The following is an 18,528-nucleotide window of genomic DNA, read 5'->3' on the forward strand; positions in this document are numbered from 1 at the left end:
AGAAAATATATTGGAACAAATCTGACTTTATGGACCTCTCAACTTTTGAGATTACTTTTGCTATGTAAACATGAAATCTGAGGAAAAAGCTTTTTGGTGTATTTCTATATTGAAAGTTTGTTCCTATAGAGTATTCACATGTTATTTATGAAAATAATCTCAGATTCGATTGTGAAGGAAAAGTCCCTAGAGAGTTTATAAAATGCAGGTCCCTGGACCCCGCTCCAGACCTATCCGTTCAGATTTTTTGGGTGGAGCCTAGGATTTGTAATATCCACAGCTATCCATGTGATTTCGAGGAAGTCTGTGATTCAGACGACATTAAGTAACCGAAGTGGGAGGAAAGTGTTTACTGGAATGAAACAAAGAATTTCTCATGTTCCATGCTTTTCTCTTACAGAGAAAAGTACCATACCGACATTAGCTTGAATTAGAGTACCATTATGACCCATGCAGGAATAGAGGTCATTCAGAAAATCACAGACTTGGGGGAGACTTTCGAAATCATTAATGCCATTCCTCTGGATTTATTTATTTATATTTGTTAATCCTCACTGGAGGATATTTTTCCATTGATTTTTTAAAAAAATTAAAAAAAAATTTTTTAGATAGAGTGGGAGAAAGGGAGAGAAAGAGAGAGAGACATCGGTGTGAGAGAGACACATAGTTTGGTTGCCTCTTGCACGACCCTGATAGGGGCCAGGGTTCAAACCTGCAACCCAGGTATGTGTCCTTGACCAGGAATCAAACCCAAGACCCTTCAGTCAGTGGGCTGACATACTAACTGCTGAGAAAACCAGCCGGGGCATGTCCCTGGATTTTAAAATAGAATCTGAAGTAACATGGAGAAGCACGGATGCTCCATGTGGAGTAGGGATCAGAGGGCTGGGCGGGTCCACAGCCTGTCTGATTGGGCATCTGCCGGGTCTCCAACCTCAGTGACAGTCTCTCTCTCCCCTCCATACATTAAAATAATATTTTGATTTTTCTCTTATTGCAAAATGAGTACATGTGTTGTCAATACTAAAACCCAAAACCAAACACACATAAGCAGAGAGGGAAGGTAAGCGATCACCTGCGATCTCACCACCCGAAGGTAGTTACTGTTAAGAATCTGGCGTCTGTCGTATTCCAAACTCTTGCTATGCACAGAAACCTAACTGACACGACCTTGAGTTAAAAAAGGAGAAGTATTGGTTTATGAACCTTGTAGGTCTAGGGTTGCAGTATTCAGTTTTAGGCTTATCTGCATTCAAGGGCTCACACAGTGTCGTCCAATGTGTTCCTTTCTTTCTCTCCTGCTGTCCGTTTCCCTCTCTGTTGGCCCTGTTCTCAGACAGGCTCTCTGATGACGGCCCCGCAGTTCAGGCTTACATCTCACTGGCTTAGCAACCTCAGGGAAAAGGGAGAAACTGTATTCCCTAAGTAAACACCAGCCCCAGGACTGATCCTCACTGGGCCCAGTTTGGGCCATGTGCCTGCCTCAGATCATTTACTCGTGTGAGAGGAATAGAATGTGGTGATTGGGCAGGATTGGATCCTTTATGTACACACGCAGCTCATGTGTGTCCACACCACAGCCCATCTACAAACCGTCCATGCCCCCCGAAGAAAATCCAAACTCCTCGCTGTGGAATACAAGCCCCGGCACCACCTGGCCCTTGGCTCACTTTCCTGCTCCCTGTCCTCCGTTCTCTCCTGTCTCGCTCTGCTCCTGTCACGGTGGGTCTCTTGCTGTTTCTCAAACATGTCAGGCGTGCTCCCCACTCAGGGCCTCTGTGCTTGTTCTCTCTGCTTAGGAAATTCTTAGAAATCGCTTAGATGTCAGTCGGGTTCGTCTTCTCACCTCACTCGGTCATTGTTCAAGAGGCCTTCCACGGTCCCCGACTCAGAGCGGTGCCCCTTGCCACTCGCTGCCCCGCTCGCCTCTGTCGTGGCCTTCACTCTGGCTGTGCGTGGGCAGTACCATCCCTATGACCACCGAAAGTAATAGACATAGCCTTGATTCAGCCATCGATCGCTTTAAGTCCCATAATGTAAATAATACAGACTTAAAATGTAATTTGAATGAACATCCTCCTTCCTGACTCCAGCTGAACTCTCTCTTCTGGCTGATTGCTTACTACTTGCTCAGCCCTGAGGAATCCGCTCCATGTTTCCAAGGGTCCGTGCTGGCCCCTAGGCGATCCTGGGGCCCAGAGTAAGATGGCACCAGCTCAGCCTTCTCTTCTCTCGCGTAGAGTTTGGCCCACATCACTGGGAGCGCAGCTGGCCCTTGCTGCCTCCTCTCTGTCACCCCTCCATCAGCACCACCCAGGCTGGCTATGCCTCACCCTAAAGACCTCATAGCGGAGTCAGCCCGCTGCACTGTGTCCCTCAACTTCGGGGCACATATATCAAACTTTTGGGGGGTTTCCACTGATGCCCTACTCACTGGAGTTGAGGTGAGGACCAGGCACCTCCAATCTTCTTGGAGTGGATCTCCCAGCACACCCACACTTCCCTGCAGAAATCCTCATCATAATCAGTCTCCTAATCTCCGTAGTCTATACATCACCAGAGGAGAGGGAGGCATTCGCCAGCTTTTAGTGAAATCCTTTGACAATTTGCATGTTGATTTGGCCTTGTACATTAGAATTAGAATGTTTTGGTCCCTCGGTGGGGTTTCCATTTTTATATCCTGTTCCATAGTAGTAATTGCTATATGAAGAAAATCAAGCAGGGTCATTGAATCAAGGGGGCATTGGGAAAGTGTGGTTTTATTTTCCTGCAGAATAAAAGCCTTTTAACATTTGTTTGAATCAGATGCAAAAGTATGTTCACAAGTACTCGCAAAGTCTGCTGTCCGTCTCAGCCCCCCAGTCATCAGTCTGCCGCTCATTCTGCCTAGGTAACCTCTGTAAAGACTTTTTTTGTGAACTTACAGAGTTTCTTGACATAAACAAGCAAATGCAAGCACATATTCTTATTCAAACCCCTCCTTACACAGATGGTAGTGTACCCACACATACTGCTTTGCACTTTGCTGTTTTTACATAATTGGGCATCTTGGAGAGCTTCCCATGTCAGGACTTAGAGATCTGCCTCTTTCTTCTTTATAGCTGCAGAGTAAGGGTCCAGTGTATGAATGTTCTATAATGTGTTTAGCCTGTCCCCTACTGATAAACGCTGGGTTTGTTTGCAATTTTTTGTTATTCTAGATATTGTAATGAATAACTAATACATACATCATTTCCCCATGTGCACATGTATCTGTAGGATAACTTTCTAGAGGTAGAATTACTGGGCCAAAGGGAATATGTGTTTGTAATTTTGATCACTGTTGCCAAATTGCCCTACAAAAGGGATGAATAGATTTACACCCGCTCAGCCTGTATCCAGGGTATTAACTCCGCTGGGTTGTAGGGGTAGCCTCTCTGCAGAATGGACATTTGAGCAGCAACTTGAATGTCAGAAAGGAGCTATCCAGGTGCAGGTCTAAGGGAAGATCGTTCTAGGCAGAGGGAGCTGGGGTAAAGGTCTGAGGCAGAAACCAGCTCAGTGTTGGAGGGACGCAAAGCTGCCAGTTGGCAGGTGTGTCATAATGAGGGGATGGTGAACAAGATAGGGCAGAGAGTGTAGCAGAAGCCGGATCATGTTGATCCAGGTTGGGAGTTTGGATTTTATTCTAAGCGGCATGGGAAATCAACATAGGGGCTTAAGTGGGGAATGAGGTGATGTATCGTTCATTTTAGAAGGTTATTGATTGCTTTTTTAAAAATGTCTTTAATTGTCTGTCTTGCTCATCAGAGCAGACCGAATCCTAAGTGCGACATAAACATCTATCCTAAAAGCCTCTTCTCAGCAAAGATCTAAGAAAACTGTAGGTGACAGGGGATTAAAGGCACGCAGACTTTGGTGAGGTGCTAAGAGCCAAGTCACACCATAGATCCATATGATGCTCGTTAAAAAGAAAGGAAAAGATAAGGACAAGGATGCCCCTAGAAACAGTGAAGGCCTAGAACCATTCTGAATGCAGTCTCGCCTCCAGCTGCATGCAGATGTTTTTATCTTCATTCCCTGGGTCCTAGATTCCCTAGCGCAGGAATATGACAGATTCTCCAGTTCATGGGGTGCTCATTTTGACTTGAGCATACATAGTTCTTCCCTTTGGTTTCCACAGCCATAATATAATGATGAAGGGACAAATAGAAAACTTAAATGTTAACAAGTTAACTTAATACATCTTGCATAGTTTAAAATAATATTACATTTTAAGTCAACTCTCAACGCTCTCGTACTTTCCCTGGGAATAACTGGAAATAAGAAAATAATTTCTTCGGTTCTCACAGTTGAACAGAATAATTAACCACAGCCAAATAAATGCCTTGGGGAAGGTACTAGACCGAGTTATGGGATACGTGTTTTTGCTGAGATGCTGATTTACTCAAGTGTTTGGACGTGTCAGTCATGTGCCCACGCGTGCCTCTGTCTGTGTCAGCGTTGCACATGGTAAGATTTGCTAGTTTGGAGGACACTGCTGTCTCGGCCCCTGGGTCTGCTGTGAGAGCAGGGACTTTGTCCAGCGCTGTGCTTTGGGTATAACTCTTACAGGTCGTGGCTTCTCTGCCACACTGCGTATTGATACTGGGTGGAGCCAGACGACCTCCGCAACCTCCAGGCACTTACGCATGAAGGAACCTCTAGCAGGAGGAAGGACAGCCTGGAAGGGGGTAGATGGACCTTTGGAAATTCTACTGTGACTGGCATTTGGTATTAGGGCTCAGGCAATGGAATCCTAAGAATGTAATTAAGGATGAATTGCACCATCAAATTGGGTGACTTGACCATTATCTTCTCTCTTCATTGTGACCAATATTTTCACATCTACAACTTCCTGGTAATTATTTTATAGTAACTTTCCCCATCATACTGCATTGTCAACACTGGAAATGATAATACCTTCATTCTAAACACACTTCTCAATTCCAGTAGACTTTTAAAACTCGTGACCTGCATTTGACCTATATGAATTCCTATTTTGAAATTTTGTTTATTTAATGTAAATTATTCCCAGAGCCCATCAGTGATTTTCTCCCCGGCACATAAGCAGATACATTTGAAGCTCTTTTCCCCCCTAGATCACTGAGGACTTACTATTATTTCTTATTAACATGCTCTCATTCTAAACAAGTTATATTAAGGCTTTTCTTTCTCCAAGTAGAAATTTATGAGCTATTATGAATGGTCATTTTACTTGTTCATTTTGGTCAGGTGTTCTATTTATTCAATACGCATTTGTTGTTATGTATTTTGCTTCACACCATGCTAAACAAATTTTCCTCAGTTTTGATCACCTCTATTTATTTTCCCTTAAAATTATTTTTATTAAAAAAAGGAAAACTCAAATACCTCCAAGATAAAATAAAATAATTTTCTCCTGCTGTTCTGCTCCTAAATGCTAAAGTGATTAAACCAAATAAAGCAAGGATACGTTTTGGTGGAGGCTTTTCCAAGCCATCTTCTCTTGAAGTAGCAAGTGGGATGCTCACAGCTTTCTGATGTAGGAAAATACCATTTGGCAACTGTTGTGGTCTGCAGAATTCGGGACATTCGCCTTGGTTAGATAGCTCAGTCTGGACTAGAGTTTACCTCTTTAACATTTAGGGTTTTATTTCCTCGACCCTCAAGAATAACTATTTTAGCTTTATGGGTTTTCCCTACTATCTGAAAGTATAGAGTTCCCATATAAAACCTTTCGTGAGCCAAAATGGCATAGACCGAAGAAGCAATTGCCGTTAATTTATACGGAAAATGTTTTGAGAGTTCCCAGACACAAAGTTCAATGCATGTGTTTTTACTTTGTTTACCACGATCAAAAGGCTCGCTTACGTCCAGTTTTACACTGAGGTAAACACCCTCACGAGCTCTCTTAGGCTTTTCTGTTGTCTTGGGACACATCTTGCTTTCAGATGCACAAAATAAATTGACCTAAAGAACAGATACTCCCAAGTTCAAAGCCATGGCGGCTGAATGCTGAGCTGCTGAGAGCAGAGCCTGGAAGGAGCTTGGCGGGGCCGCTGTCCCTGGCCTGGCCGCGCGGGGTGCACACTGCCTCTGTAACAGCTCCCTGCGGAACAAATGCTAGTCTGGCTTTTCTCCTTTTTCTGGTAAAGATGAAGATCCTCTTCAGATTACTTTCGGTTAGCAAAAACAAGTACTAATGTAGGTCCTTCATAAAAGTGAAGTGGTGTAACAAACTTTTGAAAAGTGGGGGATACTTGTATTAGGAAAATTCTATTTTATTTTTATCTTTATTGTTGAGAGTATTACAGATGTTCTCCCCCTTCTCCCCATTGACTCCCCCCCTCGCCTTCCCCATTTTATTGTCTGTGTCTATTGGTTATGCATATATGCAAATAAGTTCTTTGGTTTATCTCTTCCCACCCCCCAGCCCCCTTCCCTCTGAAGTTTGTCAGTCTGTTCCCCACCTCCAATGTCTCTGGATCTATTTTGATCGTTAGCTTATTTTGTTCATGCTGTTCCATAAATGAGTGAGATCATGTGGTACTTGTCTTTCTCTGACTGGCTTCACTCAGCATAATATTCTCCAGGTAAGAGATCCTTCTTTCTTTCTTACAGCTGCATAGTACTCCATTGTGTATATGTACCACCACTTTTTTATCCACTCGTCTACTGATGCACTTGGGCTGTTTCCAAATCTTAGCTATTGTAAATAGTGCTGCTATGAACATAGGTGTTCATATTCTTCCTGATTAGTGTTTCAGGCTTCTTAGGATATATTCCTGGGTCAAATGGAAGTTCAATTTTCAATTTTTTGAGGAAACACCATAGTGTTTTCCATAGTGGCTGCACCAGTCTGCATTTCCCACCAGCAGTGCACTAGAGTCCCCTTTTCTCCACACCCTCACCAACCCTTGTTGTTTGATGATTTGTTGATGGCGGCCATTCTGACAGGTGTGAGGTGATACCTCATAGTCATTTTAATTTGCATCTCTCTGATGATTAGTGATGCTGAGCATTTTTTCATATGTCTCTGGGCCATTTGTATGTCCTGTTTGGAGAAGTGTCTATTCAGGTCCTCTGCCCATTTTTTAATTGGGTTGTTTGTCTTCCTTTTGTTGAGCTGTATGAGTGCTTTATATATTTTAGATATTAACCCCTTATCTGATGTATCTTTGGCAAATATGTTCTCCCAAAGAGTGGGCTCCCTTTTCATTATGATACTGGTTTCTTTGGCCATGCAGAAGCTTTTTAGTTTGATATAGTCTCATTTATTAATTTTTTCTTGTTTCTCTTGCCCTAGGCAATGTTTCAATAAAAATTTTGCTATGTGTGATGTCTGAGATTTTGCTGCCTACGTTTTCTTCTAGGATTTTTGTGGTTTCATGTCTTACATTTAAATATTTTATCCGTTTTGAGTTTATTCTTATGTATAGTGTGAGTTGGTGGTCTAATTTCATTTTTTTTTTTTTTTTTTTTGCATGTAGCTGTCCAATCTCCAACATCATTTATTAAAGAGGCTGTCTTTTCTCCATTGTATGCTCTTGTCTCCTTTGCCAAATATTAATTGGGCATATTGTCTTGGGTCAATTTCTGGGTTCTCTGTTCTGTTCCATTGATTTATATGCCTGTTCTTGTGCCAGTACCAGGCTGTTTTGATTATGATGGCTTTGTAGTATAACCCGATATCTGGTATTGTGATCCCTCTTACTTTGTTCTTCTTTTTCAAGATTGCTGTGGCTACTTGGGGTCTTTTCTGGTTCCATATAAATTTTGGAATGTTTGTTGTAGATCTGTGAAATTTGTCATTGATACTTTCACAGGCAATACATTGAATCTATAGATTGCTTTGGGTAGTATGGACATTTTAATGATCTTCTTCCAATCCGTGAACATGATATATGCTTCCACTTTTTAATATGAGAAGAAAATTCTTTCTCAATATGTGTATCAGGTCTTTCAGGTGCAGGCCACAGAAGTCAACTCTGGAAGATTTATCCAGGAAGGATTTTGTTAAGAGGTTAAAGGAGGAGCTTCTGTTCAAAGGTGGTGATCTGAAGACAGACATTTACCTCTGCCGCCTCCCAGTACCTCTCTAAATGACAATAAAGGCCACAAGAGACCTAAACCCACATGTTAAAGAGAATAAGAGAGGTAACAACAGGAAGCTCGCTCTCTCTCTCTCTCTCTCTCTGACACACACACACACACACACACACACACACACACACACACACGCTGATATCCAGTCTAGTCACAGTTCTCTGACAACTCTAACTGAAGACTAACCTTGATAAAATGGTTTTTAAATTTTGTTTTTGTTATTATAGAAGGCAAGTTTTCTATCTATTATGTAGAAAGAGATAAAAGGCTACTGGAAAATAAGCCTTATCATGATTACTTCCCAAAGATATACTGACCATATTTTCCAAAATCCAAATGAGGATACGTGGCCTGTGGGATGGAATTTGCTGCAGTTTTTGGCTTCCAAGACCTTTTTGCCACTCCAGGTCAAGCGTGGGGAGTTTTCGACTGCAGGAGTCCTCAGTACCCAAGGTGGACGCCAGAAAACTCCTTGTCCCTGCCTTCCTAACATTCTCATCGGTGCTGGCATAAGAACAGTGGGAGTTGGCAACCAGACCCCTGCCCCCGCCATGGGACTCTGTAGGTACACGTGGAGGGCTGAGGCTCTTGGACTTGAGGATAGCAGTGAGGGAGATGAAGGGCAGTGGGGTCTTTTCCGGAACAATCCTAGCCTCTAAATCCATCTTTCTGGTCCTACTTGCTTTCAGGCAGGCCTTCCAATCAATGGCCTAGTTCAAGGTGATTCCATCATGTTTTGGGAAAACATGTCCTTTAACAAGTGGGTCTTATTTTTGTTATTGTTCATTTATTTGTCCGTGTTTAAAGATTTCTGCATACCATACCCAAAGTTTAATCAGGAATACGAAAATAAATATAACACCAAGCATACTAATGTAATAGAATTCTACACAGTAGTGAAAATGGAAAAAAACACACTCCACACTACTGTTAAATGTTACATGGATAACCCTCAGACATAAATTTCAACAAAAGAAGACAGACACAAATCTATATACTGTGATCTATTTATAGAAAGTTATAATGAGGCCCTGACCAGGTAGCTCAGATGGTTAGAGCATCCTCTTGATAATGACAAGAGGTTGTGGGTTCTGTCTCCAGTCAGGGCACATACAAGAAGCAACTAATGAAGGCATAAATAAGTGGAACAATAAATCAATGTTTCTCTCTCTCACTCTCTCAAATCAACCAATAATAACAATAAAAAAAGTTATAATGACAGGGGGAAAACAAACCTGCTATTCATGAGGATGTGATGAACTCTGGAGAGGCACAAGTCTAGCTTCTGAGATGCTGCTGTGCTATTTCTTAGTCTAGGTGGTGGATACATTACTGTTTTACTTTGTGAAAACTCTTGTACTAATAATTTGTGCACTTTTCTGCATATATTTTAACATCTATGAAGTTTCCCCCCCTTGACTTACATGTTATTTATTTTTACTCCACATCTCTTATTAATATTTTATCCTGCACATTGCTGATACAATTTTATAACTATTTATGATGCATTGCTGGTCCTCCTTTTTAAAATTTCAAGTTTGAAGAAAACAATACCAATACATGGGGGAATTCTAAACATAGTCTATACCTAAGGATTGCATTTCAATTCATTCAAAGGAAACTAAATATCAGGTTGACATGGTTTACTATGCCAAAGGGTCCTCAAAGAAAATATTTCAAGCTGGTGAGTGTTTAGGACTGCCCTCTCTCAGCCTCTGCATTATGATCCTCCCAGTCCTGGCCTGTCCTGGCCGTGTGGCTCAGCTGGTTGAGTGTTGTCTCCATGCACCAAGAGGTTGCTGGTTTAATTACTAATCAGGGTTGCCTGGGCGTGTGCAGGAAGCAACTGATCGATGTTCCTCTCTCACACTGATGTTTCTTTCTCTCCCCTTCCCTCTCCTTCTCTCTAAAATCAATATAAGCATATTTTTAAAAAACGGGATTAATAAATATATTATTTTAAAAAGGATTCTCCCAATCCCTTTCCCCTGACTACATAGCAGTCTGCCAATGATAACTGTAAAACCCTGGCCTCATGGCCAAGGGTCTGTGCATGAAGCCTCATTTTCAAATTCACAAACAAAAACAAAAGCGAGATAACTTAAAAAAAAAAAAAAAGATAGTTTCACATTATTTAATGTAACTCAGTTCTCTGGGGGAGTAAATAGTGATTAGAAAAAAAAAGGAAGAAAGAAAAGAATGAAAACACTATGGAGAATCACACCCACCACATCAGAAGCAGACAAAGGCAGCCAGAACTATCTCATTTATTATAAAGATACACTGTGAAGAACAGACCTGACTGTATACTGAAGCCTGGAATGGTACATGCCAAATGTACAGTACTCTACATAAAAGTGCATTGTCACAACAGAAGAACAAAGCGTATTTGCTTCTCCCAGACTGTAAAGCATCCCCTGCATGGTCACCTCGGGGGCGAGGGAGTGGACTTAAGAGGCAGTACAGAGAGCAGGCGAACGGGGCACCTGCAGCGCGGGCGCGGAGGGAAGGCTGGGAAGGGAGGACGCGGGGAGTTACTGCGGGGAGGGCACAGTCACAGCCACAAGGAACGTGAGAGTCTGATGATGGACAAGGACGCAGGAAGGACCGAGCGCCCCAGGCACAGGAAGGTGGGGATGGAGGAGCCGGGAGAGGCGAGGAAGCTTCACACTCAAGTAGGCAGTACAAATTGCGGGGGCAGGACAGGAGGGGGGCAGAGGTGGCGGGGGCAACAGTAAAGAGCCAGGCTAAAACTCCTAAAATAGAAAGGCACTTTCACATGTACATACTACAGATGTACATTGACACAATTAGGTGACAGTCACAAGCAGGAAGCTACCAGTACTGCAACTGAGCAAATGGACAGGATAGGACAACACTGATTTAATTAAGTGGGCAGGAGCCACCCTGGCGCCCGTAGGTACAGCGCAGTCTCTCCTGTTACACTGCCCCTGACGACACGTCACACATCTACAGTAACCATCACACAACACGCTGGGGTGAATGTTCTGAGGGGGATTCACGAACGCACGGTTTGTAGATTCTCTTTTACTAAACAGGTTCTATGATAAGCATTAGGGAACCCAGAACAATTACTTAAACATACAAAATTCCCTACGTAATTTAAAGATACAGGTACCCATCTCGATTATACCACATAGACTATTTTTTTAAAAGTATACTAGGGTCAGTGGGAGCTCCGTTTCCAGTTTGTGGTACTGATCCGAAGGCTGTGCCCGCGTCACCCTGCACCCAGCCCGACGCCCAGCCCAGCTGGTGGCCAGTGGCTTTCAGTTCAGGGGGTGATTGGGTGGGAAGCTCTGTGTGCCCGGCCGGCCTTCCCGCCCAGCTGCTCTGTGGCTCGGCCTCTGCTCTGGGTAACTGGGAGCGACACTTGGTCCCACGTGCACTTCCCGCATTCGCGGCCTCCCCCTGCTGCGGTCAGGGATGAGTGTCCTCCCAAACAGGACGTCTTCTGGACCCCTCAACAGACCCCAGGCTCTTAATTTTGGATTTTAGAGGCCGTAATGAGGAAAGTTTCTTCAGTTTGTAGACCCCAGAGGTGGTATCGTTCCCAAATGCTAAAGAGACCTCTCCTCTCCCCACCTTCTTCTCCTCCGTGGTGAAAGTGTAAGCCCACCTTGGCAACGGCAAAGTACAAAGACGGAAACCTGAGCCGACACCATCTGACCTCAGTGCGCTACATCCATTGACAACGGTCCATGCCCGTCGCCGCAGATTAAGTGGGTGCTGCTCTACGGATGGCTCGGGGGCATCAAAGTCAGGTTACGTTGTATGAAAACAGGCAAAGCTGTTGAACAACAGCAGTGATGCTGAACGTGCCCATGGAGCTCTACAAGGGCCATTCAACATGTTGAAATCATTTAGCGCATCCATCAGAAAATGTGTGCCAAGTCCCTTCCTGTCTGTGCCAGCCCGCACCCTGACCCCAACCAAAAGGCCAGCTTGGCAAACCTGCTGCGGAGAGCTCACCGGAGGGGACGTGACCATCCAGTGATATCACTGGGAATACAGATTCCTGTGTAAGCGGATCAGGTAGTCTTTGTAGAGCCATCATGTCCCCATCATCAACATGACCCCCTTTCCACACTGCACATGAGGACGGACAAGATCCTTGAAACCAGGCATAACCTCTCAGGACTCGCTTTCTTTCTTCTCTCCTCATTCCTTGTGCCTTCCCACCACCCCGTGTGCTAAGCCCGTGGCTGTCAGGCGGCCTCGCACCAGGTAAAGCCTCTCACTGGCTAAAGCTTCAATGAGCTGATGTTCCTTTGGATACTTTGTGAGGCGGCCACCTTGTCTTATCCCTGGAATCTGAAGACTTTTCCTCACTCTGAGACACATCCTTCCCTGGAAATTGAGGGAAAAAAGCCCCAGGGTGACAAGAGGGGTTTAGGTAGAGTAAGGGAGAGATGGCAAAGCCTCCTCAGGGCAGGCCTCACTCCTTATAGGTGCAAACAGAGAGCGGAGACATGGGAGGGGCCCCAGGGAGAAGTCTGGGGAACGGAGCTTGGAGTAAGATCTGAAAAGCTACAGCTAAAGCTTATAAAAGACCCCCCACCATCACCAAATAATACATTCAAACACCTCTGATGCCCGTTGTTAACATCTTACACTTCCATCAAAGATGGACAATGGTTTTTAAGAATTCTTTTTATTTCAAGTTCTAAAGGATTAAGTTTCCCTTCCTTCCTCTATTACTTCCACCTTTATTATTTGCTTCTGTTACCCCAGGTAGCGACAGAAATCAGAAACCAAAGTGGAATCCAAAAAGAACTGGGAGACTATTCAGGAAAGTTTAAACTTCCGAGGGAATTTGGGAAGATTGTTTAAAAGGGTTGCTGCTATTCCGAGCGTGGTCCTGCTGTCTCCGTGTGTCCGAGACGCTGAAGGACCGCTAAAGCTCAAGGGAAATGGTGACAGGGTTGAACAGGTGCTGAGCTGGGCCTCTTTTTCAAAATGCCCCATCTCCCACAATTGGATGGTTCTGAAAATAAAGAGGTTTAAAAGCTTACCATTCCTGGAAATACTTGGAAGAAATTCACTATTGAGTACATTTATGAAATTAGGTGGTAGGCAAGCAACCAGAGTGTGACTTTGAAAGGAAAGTGTCTCATTAATCTAAGCTCCGTTTGCATTAGAATGATTAGGCTGGCAAACTGAGGTAGAGATTAAAGTCATGATCTTGATTTTCGTTCAGATCCTCATTCTTTCCTGCATGATGCATTCGCCAGTGGACTGATGAAGTCCACACCATGTAGTTCTTAGGTGGGAATGCAATTGGCTACCAGTTCGAAACCAAACCTAGAAGAAAGTCAGTGGTGGCCCAGAGGGGTTAGTTCTGGCCATCCATTTATCAGAAGCAAAAAAAAAAAAAAAAAAGGTCTCTTCATCAGTAAGTTGAATGATAGAATCGATCAAATGCTCATAGGTTTACAGATGATGTAAGCTACTGCTGGTGGGAGAGTGGTGGTTTGTACCTTAGTCAAAGCAACTGAAGTCAAAGCAACCGTTTTAAGACAGAGGGAAATAGAGCAGAAAAGTGGCTAAAGGAAAACTGTCTGTGTGCCAGGAGGTCAGAGAAAGAGGGCCCCGATGGAGCGAGGTGACTATGCGAGTTCTAGAGAGACCACACGAGAAAAGAAAAGAAAAGTCATGGTTCCAGGTACAGTCTCAGGAGGAAATGACCCTGGAACCATGGGGCAACCCTCCCCCCGTGGCCAGCACGGCTCTCACTCCAGTACCATGGCCAGTTCGAGGTTGGCTCAAAGACACAGGAGAGGAAAGGTAGGGGTTCGATTTAGGATCGTTGGGTCTCTGTGGCATGTTTAAAGAAACCAGGGTCGTTTGGGCTGGAGAAGAAGGCTGAGTGAACCAAGGACGTGTGTGCTGCGTGCTTTCTCCATTTCCACAGAGGGGCGCACAGGGATTCAGGGGAGCTGGAAATATTTTCTAGGCAGTTACTGAGCAACAGATCTCGGAAGGCGTTGGTGGAGTAGTGTAACCAGAAAGTCTTTAAAACTAGACTGTTCTAGTCCTTTGTGAATGCACGGGATGGAGATGGACATCTTCTGGGGCCTGGTCAGGCTCGTGGAAGGAGTCACATCGACAGCTCCGGGCAACTGTCTCTCTCCTTTCCCGGGTCCAGGTCAAGCGGTGACTCCAGAGGCTCTACCCTCTTCCGCAGAGTCTTTCACCTGGACCCAGGGAAATGACTTATTATGAAAGAGGCAGTCATCCATCGTTCAGGCCGTGGGTTGAAGGTCCCACTGAGAATGTCCATCCCTCTGTGACAACTGCAAGTCTGTGGCTTGAGCTGGACCCCGCCCCCTGCATGGAATCAGAGGTGCTCACTGTCAGCTACCCAACAATGCCACTATCACCTTTCAGCCGCTACCCCAAGTGCCACGGCCCGACACTGGTAATACTCCAGAGCCTGGAACTCAGACTCTCGTGCCTCCGGGCCCAGGCACTTCTGAGCCACCAGTTACACTAAACCTGAAGCGCTGTACAGCGCGGAGAGCAGAGTGGTGTTGCCTTCATTACAAATGGTGCAGCATTGAATTTTCAAGTAAGTCTAAGTGTGTCTATTGTCTTTAAAATGACAGCTGTCCAGTTATTATTATTATTTTTTTTAAAAAGAAAGAAATTACAAAATACAAATGCCCGTGCTAACTTGGCTAATCACAGACGTTACGTTCGAGAACATAGAAAAGCCAGAAGATCTCCAGTTATAAGCACAAAACTAAGGAAAGTTATGGATTGTTGACTTTTGTCACTAATCCGTTTTCTCTTTTTTATAATCACCTCCCCGTATGACCTTGCTCAGTGGTTTTTACATTGTGCAAGACTTGTCTGTTGGACCCTGGGAGGGAGGGGCGGGTCCTATGGTAGGATTTGTTTTCGGAAGAACAGCAGGTTTCGGCCTCAGGGCTGGAGGCTTCAGCTGCACGCCCATCCTGGGAGCCACCGTAGGTTTGAAAGTACTCATCGTGTCGCTGGAGGAGCTAGTGCTGCGCCGAATCTGGGGCTCTGAGCTCCTGAGGGCGACGCTGTGCAAAGGGCTGAGAGATTCTGTGGACGTGGCCGGGGTGGGAGAGTTTTTCACTTGTTCTAAGGTATCCAGGACCACGTCGGGGGCGTGCTTGGCTGTGCTCTGTCGCTCCAGTTCTCGGAGTTCATTCAAAGCAGTGTTCATCGTCTCTTCAATATCCTGTTGTGAAATCAGTAGAGAGAGAGAAAACAAACTGATAATTAATACTAATGTATAGAAACCCATAGATTTCATTTCAAAGCAAACAGGCCAGCAAAAGCAGGAATGTTTTAACTTCATCATAGGTGGAAAGTGTATACACATAATGCCATCTCATGTAATTATGTTGACTCTTGAGTGTTCAGGAGACCAAGACGTAATGGCTCATGGAGCCATTTATCACACATTCATCATTCTAAGGCGCCTTCCAGTGGTTTCTACCTTATATGCTGACTTTTTATATAGCATTCCATTTCACTCTAGGGCAAAAGGTAGCTTAAATTTAGATACCGCAACAATTTCCCAAGAAACAAAAGTGAATTGCAATAAAAAGCCAGGTTTCTTTCATTCATTCAACAACTACTTTTTGAGCACTTCCTATGTACTTGGCTAACTCCTAGCAGTTCTTCAAACATCAGTGTGGGCGTTCCCCTAATGATCGCGACCAGTGGATCTCAGTGGAAGTGGTACCGCCCCATAGAGGGCATTTTGGCAGTATGGCGTATGTGTGTGTGTATGCTCCAATGTCATAATAATGGGGTGGCACTATGAGCATTTGGTGGGCGGGCGCCAGGCATGTGAGCCATCTTGCAAGTGTTCCGGATAGTTTACACACAATGAACTATCCCACATCTTGTTCGACGTTTGAATGTCCTCCAGAGATTTATGTGGGTGAAAAACCATTTATAATAACCTGAGCCTAGAACTCAATTCTTTCTTATATATAAACGCAAAATATTTTTTAATGGTGTTAAGTTTTCTAGGAATAAAGCGATCATGTAAATTATACTCTATTTTGATTGAGACTGACCAAGGGTTGTCCAACATTTGAGAAAAGTCATATGACTAATGGATACACCTTCCATAGAATTTGACTTCAGACTAACGTTAAACTTTTACATCAATATGCATTTATAATTGGATTTATGGTAATTCTACCTATTGGTAAAAACAAGTCACTATTTCATTTGTCTTCTAGTGTTGTTAAGCATTAACTGAAATACATTAGTTTTCATATTTATTTTTTCTTTATATTATATTCAGAGATTTATAAATTTTTTAAAATTAGGTATATCATGTATTAATTTATTTCAGAGAGTAAAGGGGGAACTACAAAATATTTGTTTCAGAAATGTGGAGTGTGCTCCATCAATGGATAAATAAATAAGGCAATGCCCTGGCCGGTTTGGCTCAGCGGTTGGAGCATTGGCCCGCAGACTGATGGGTCTCGGGTTCAATTCAGGTCAATGGGCACATATCTTGGTTGTGATTCGTCCCCGGCCCGGGGTTGGGGTCATGTGGGAGGCAGCCACTCAATGTGTCCCTTTCACGTTGATGTTTCTCTCTCTCTCTTCCTCTCTTTCCCTCCCACTCTATCTGAACAAAAAAATGGAAGAATGTCCTCGGGTGAGGATAAAAAAATAAACAAATAAAAATAAATAAATAAATAAATAAAGCAAATGTGATATATACAAACAATGGAATATTATTTGACCTTAAAAAGAAAAGAAAATCCTGCCACATGCTACAACATGGATGAACCTGGAGAATGTTATGCTAAGTGAAATAAGCCAGTTGCTAAAAGACAAACACTGCATGATTCCATTTCTACAAGGTGGTCACACTCATAGGCTGAGCAGAAAGTAGAACGTGGTGGCCGGGGCAGGAGGAGGGGCACAGGCTTGTTCCTCAGCGGGTGTACAGTTTCAGTCTTACAAGGCAGAGAAGTTCTGGAGATCTGTTTCACAGCCATGTGAACATCCTTTACTGAACCGTGTTTCTGACATCCACACGCACAAAAGGTGGAGTGTGGTGCGAGGTAGGGCGAGTTGGCGAGCGCTGCTCTGGTCTGACCGCAAGACCCTTCTTCACTCACCTGGAGCGTGACCCTCATGGCCATGCCCAGTGGTGACTGAGTCCCACATCCACTCCCTCACTGGACAGTAGCACCTTCAGGCAGCTGCTGGCTATGGATTTAACTTTGTGTCCATAAAGTCTAGCATAGGACCTGGCACAGAGTAAGTGCTCGGTAAAGGTTTGCTAAATGAATAAAGCTAAACATGATGATCACAGATGAGTATTGTAGTTAAACAGCAACAACAACAAAACCTCCATCAGGGATTCCATTGATTTGTTTAATAAGAAGATTTGCATATTTTTTTTGTACAAACACCATGATGGCAGGCTAAGCTGTCCTCATGGGAAAATCTGGAGATGAGAGATGGAAAGATAAATAAAGGACACAGCTGGGAGCCATTTTGTGAAGATGACATCACTTTTCAAGTAATTATTTTCATATGTGACTTCCATTTGATGCTAAGCATATGGATTTGTTTTTATAACAAAGTATTTGCCCCAGAGAGACGGCACAAAGCCTTGTTTATCTGTTGAGTTTTTGTTTTTATGATTTGCAAGGAAAGGATTTCCTGGTTCTAGAAGCCAAAGGGTTAAGCAGACCTTAGTAGGTCTTCCCACCCCCAAGCTTCCAATTCTCTGTCTCTCTAACCCATATCCTATGCAACCTGCTTATTATTAGCAGTGGGTTATGGCTTTTGCAAATCATTAGTCAGCTATAGTCACGTATCACTGGTTCTAAACAGGCCTCAAAGGGCCCTGCCTACAGGGCACTTCAAATAGAGAAAACCAAAAAGGTTAAATGTCTTTCTGATTTTTTGCTGAAAAGTTGTTGTGCACTTAAAATTGGTTTAACGTTTTAAAAACACAGTCTTATCTGCTATCCAACATCCTTTTCAGTTTGGACATTGGAGATATCTTGGAAATTTGTCACATCAGTGCAAGCTTCCTTGGGTGCTTTTTATGAGAAATAATGCATTTTTAATATTTCCCCACATTTGTTCATTTCTATTCACTTTGCTTTTTGATCAATTTAGTTGTAAGCTTCGGTGATAGCTGGAAGACGCGTTCGATTACTCAAATGGCACAGCCTAAATCTATTCTCCTCTGTCACTGGAGACACACACTTTTTTTTATGGCTATGGCCATAGCAAAAATGATAGAACTATGGGAAAATCAATTAATATCGTTTTACAGGTATTTTTACTTTGTCCATTCTAATCATTAGGAAAAACCACAAAGCCCTTCTCTGCTGGGAAGTGAAGACACAGGCATTCAGGAGTGACACGGTACCC

General features: G+C 43.6%; 1 protein-coding gene across 2 annotated transcripts in view; it reads right to left on the reverse strand.

The window, feature by feature from the left end:
- Window positions 1-14,798: 14,798 nt before the first annotated feature.
- Window positions 14,799-18,528, reverse strand: part of SRGAP1 (SLIT-ROBO Rho GTPase activating protein 1) — a 260,025-nt gene continuing 256,295 nt past the window's right edge. For both annotated transcript variants that reach the window (XM_036252855.1, XM_036252856.1), the window contains exon 22: window positions 14,799-15,340. In XM_036252855.1, the coding sequence (XP_036108748.1) occupies window positions 14,963-15,340 (378 nt within the window). In that variant the 3' untranslated portion in view covers window positions 14,799-14,962. The remainder of the gene's footprint in view (window positions 15,341-18,528) is intronic.

Source organism: Molossus molossus, unplaced genomic scaffold (assembly GCF_014108415.1).
Source record: "Molossus molossus isolate mMolMol1 unplaced genomic scaffold, mMolMol1.p scaffold_m16_p_10, whole genome shotgun sequence".
NCBI lineage: Eukaryota > Metazoa > Chordata > Mammalia > Chiroptera > Molossidae > Molossus > Molossus molossus.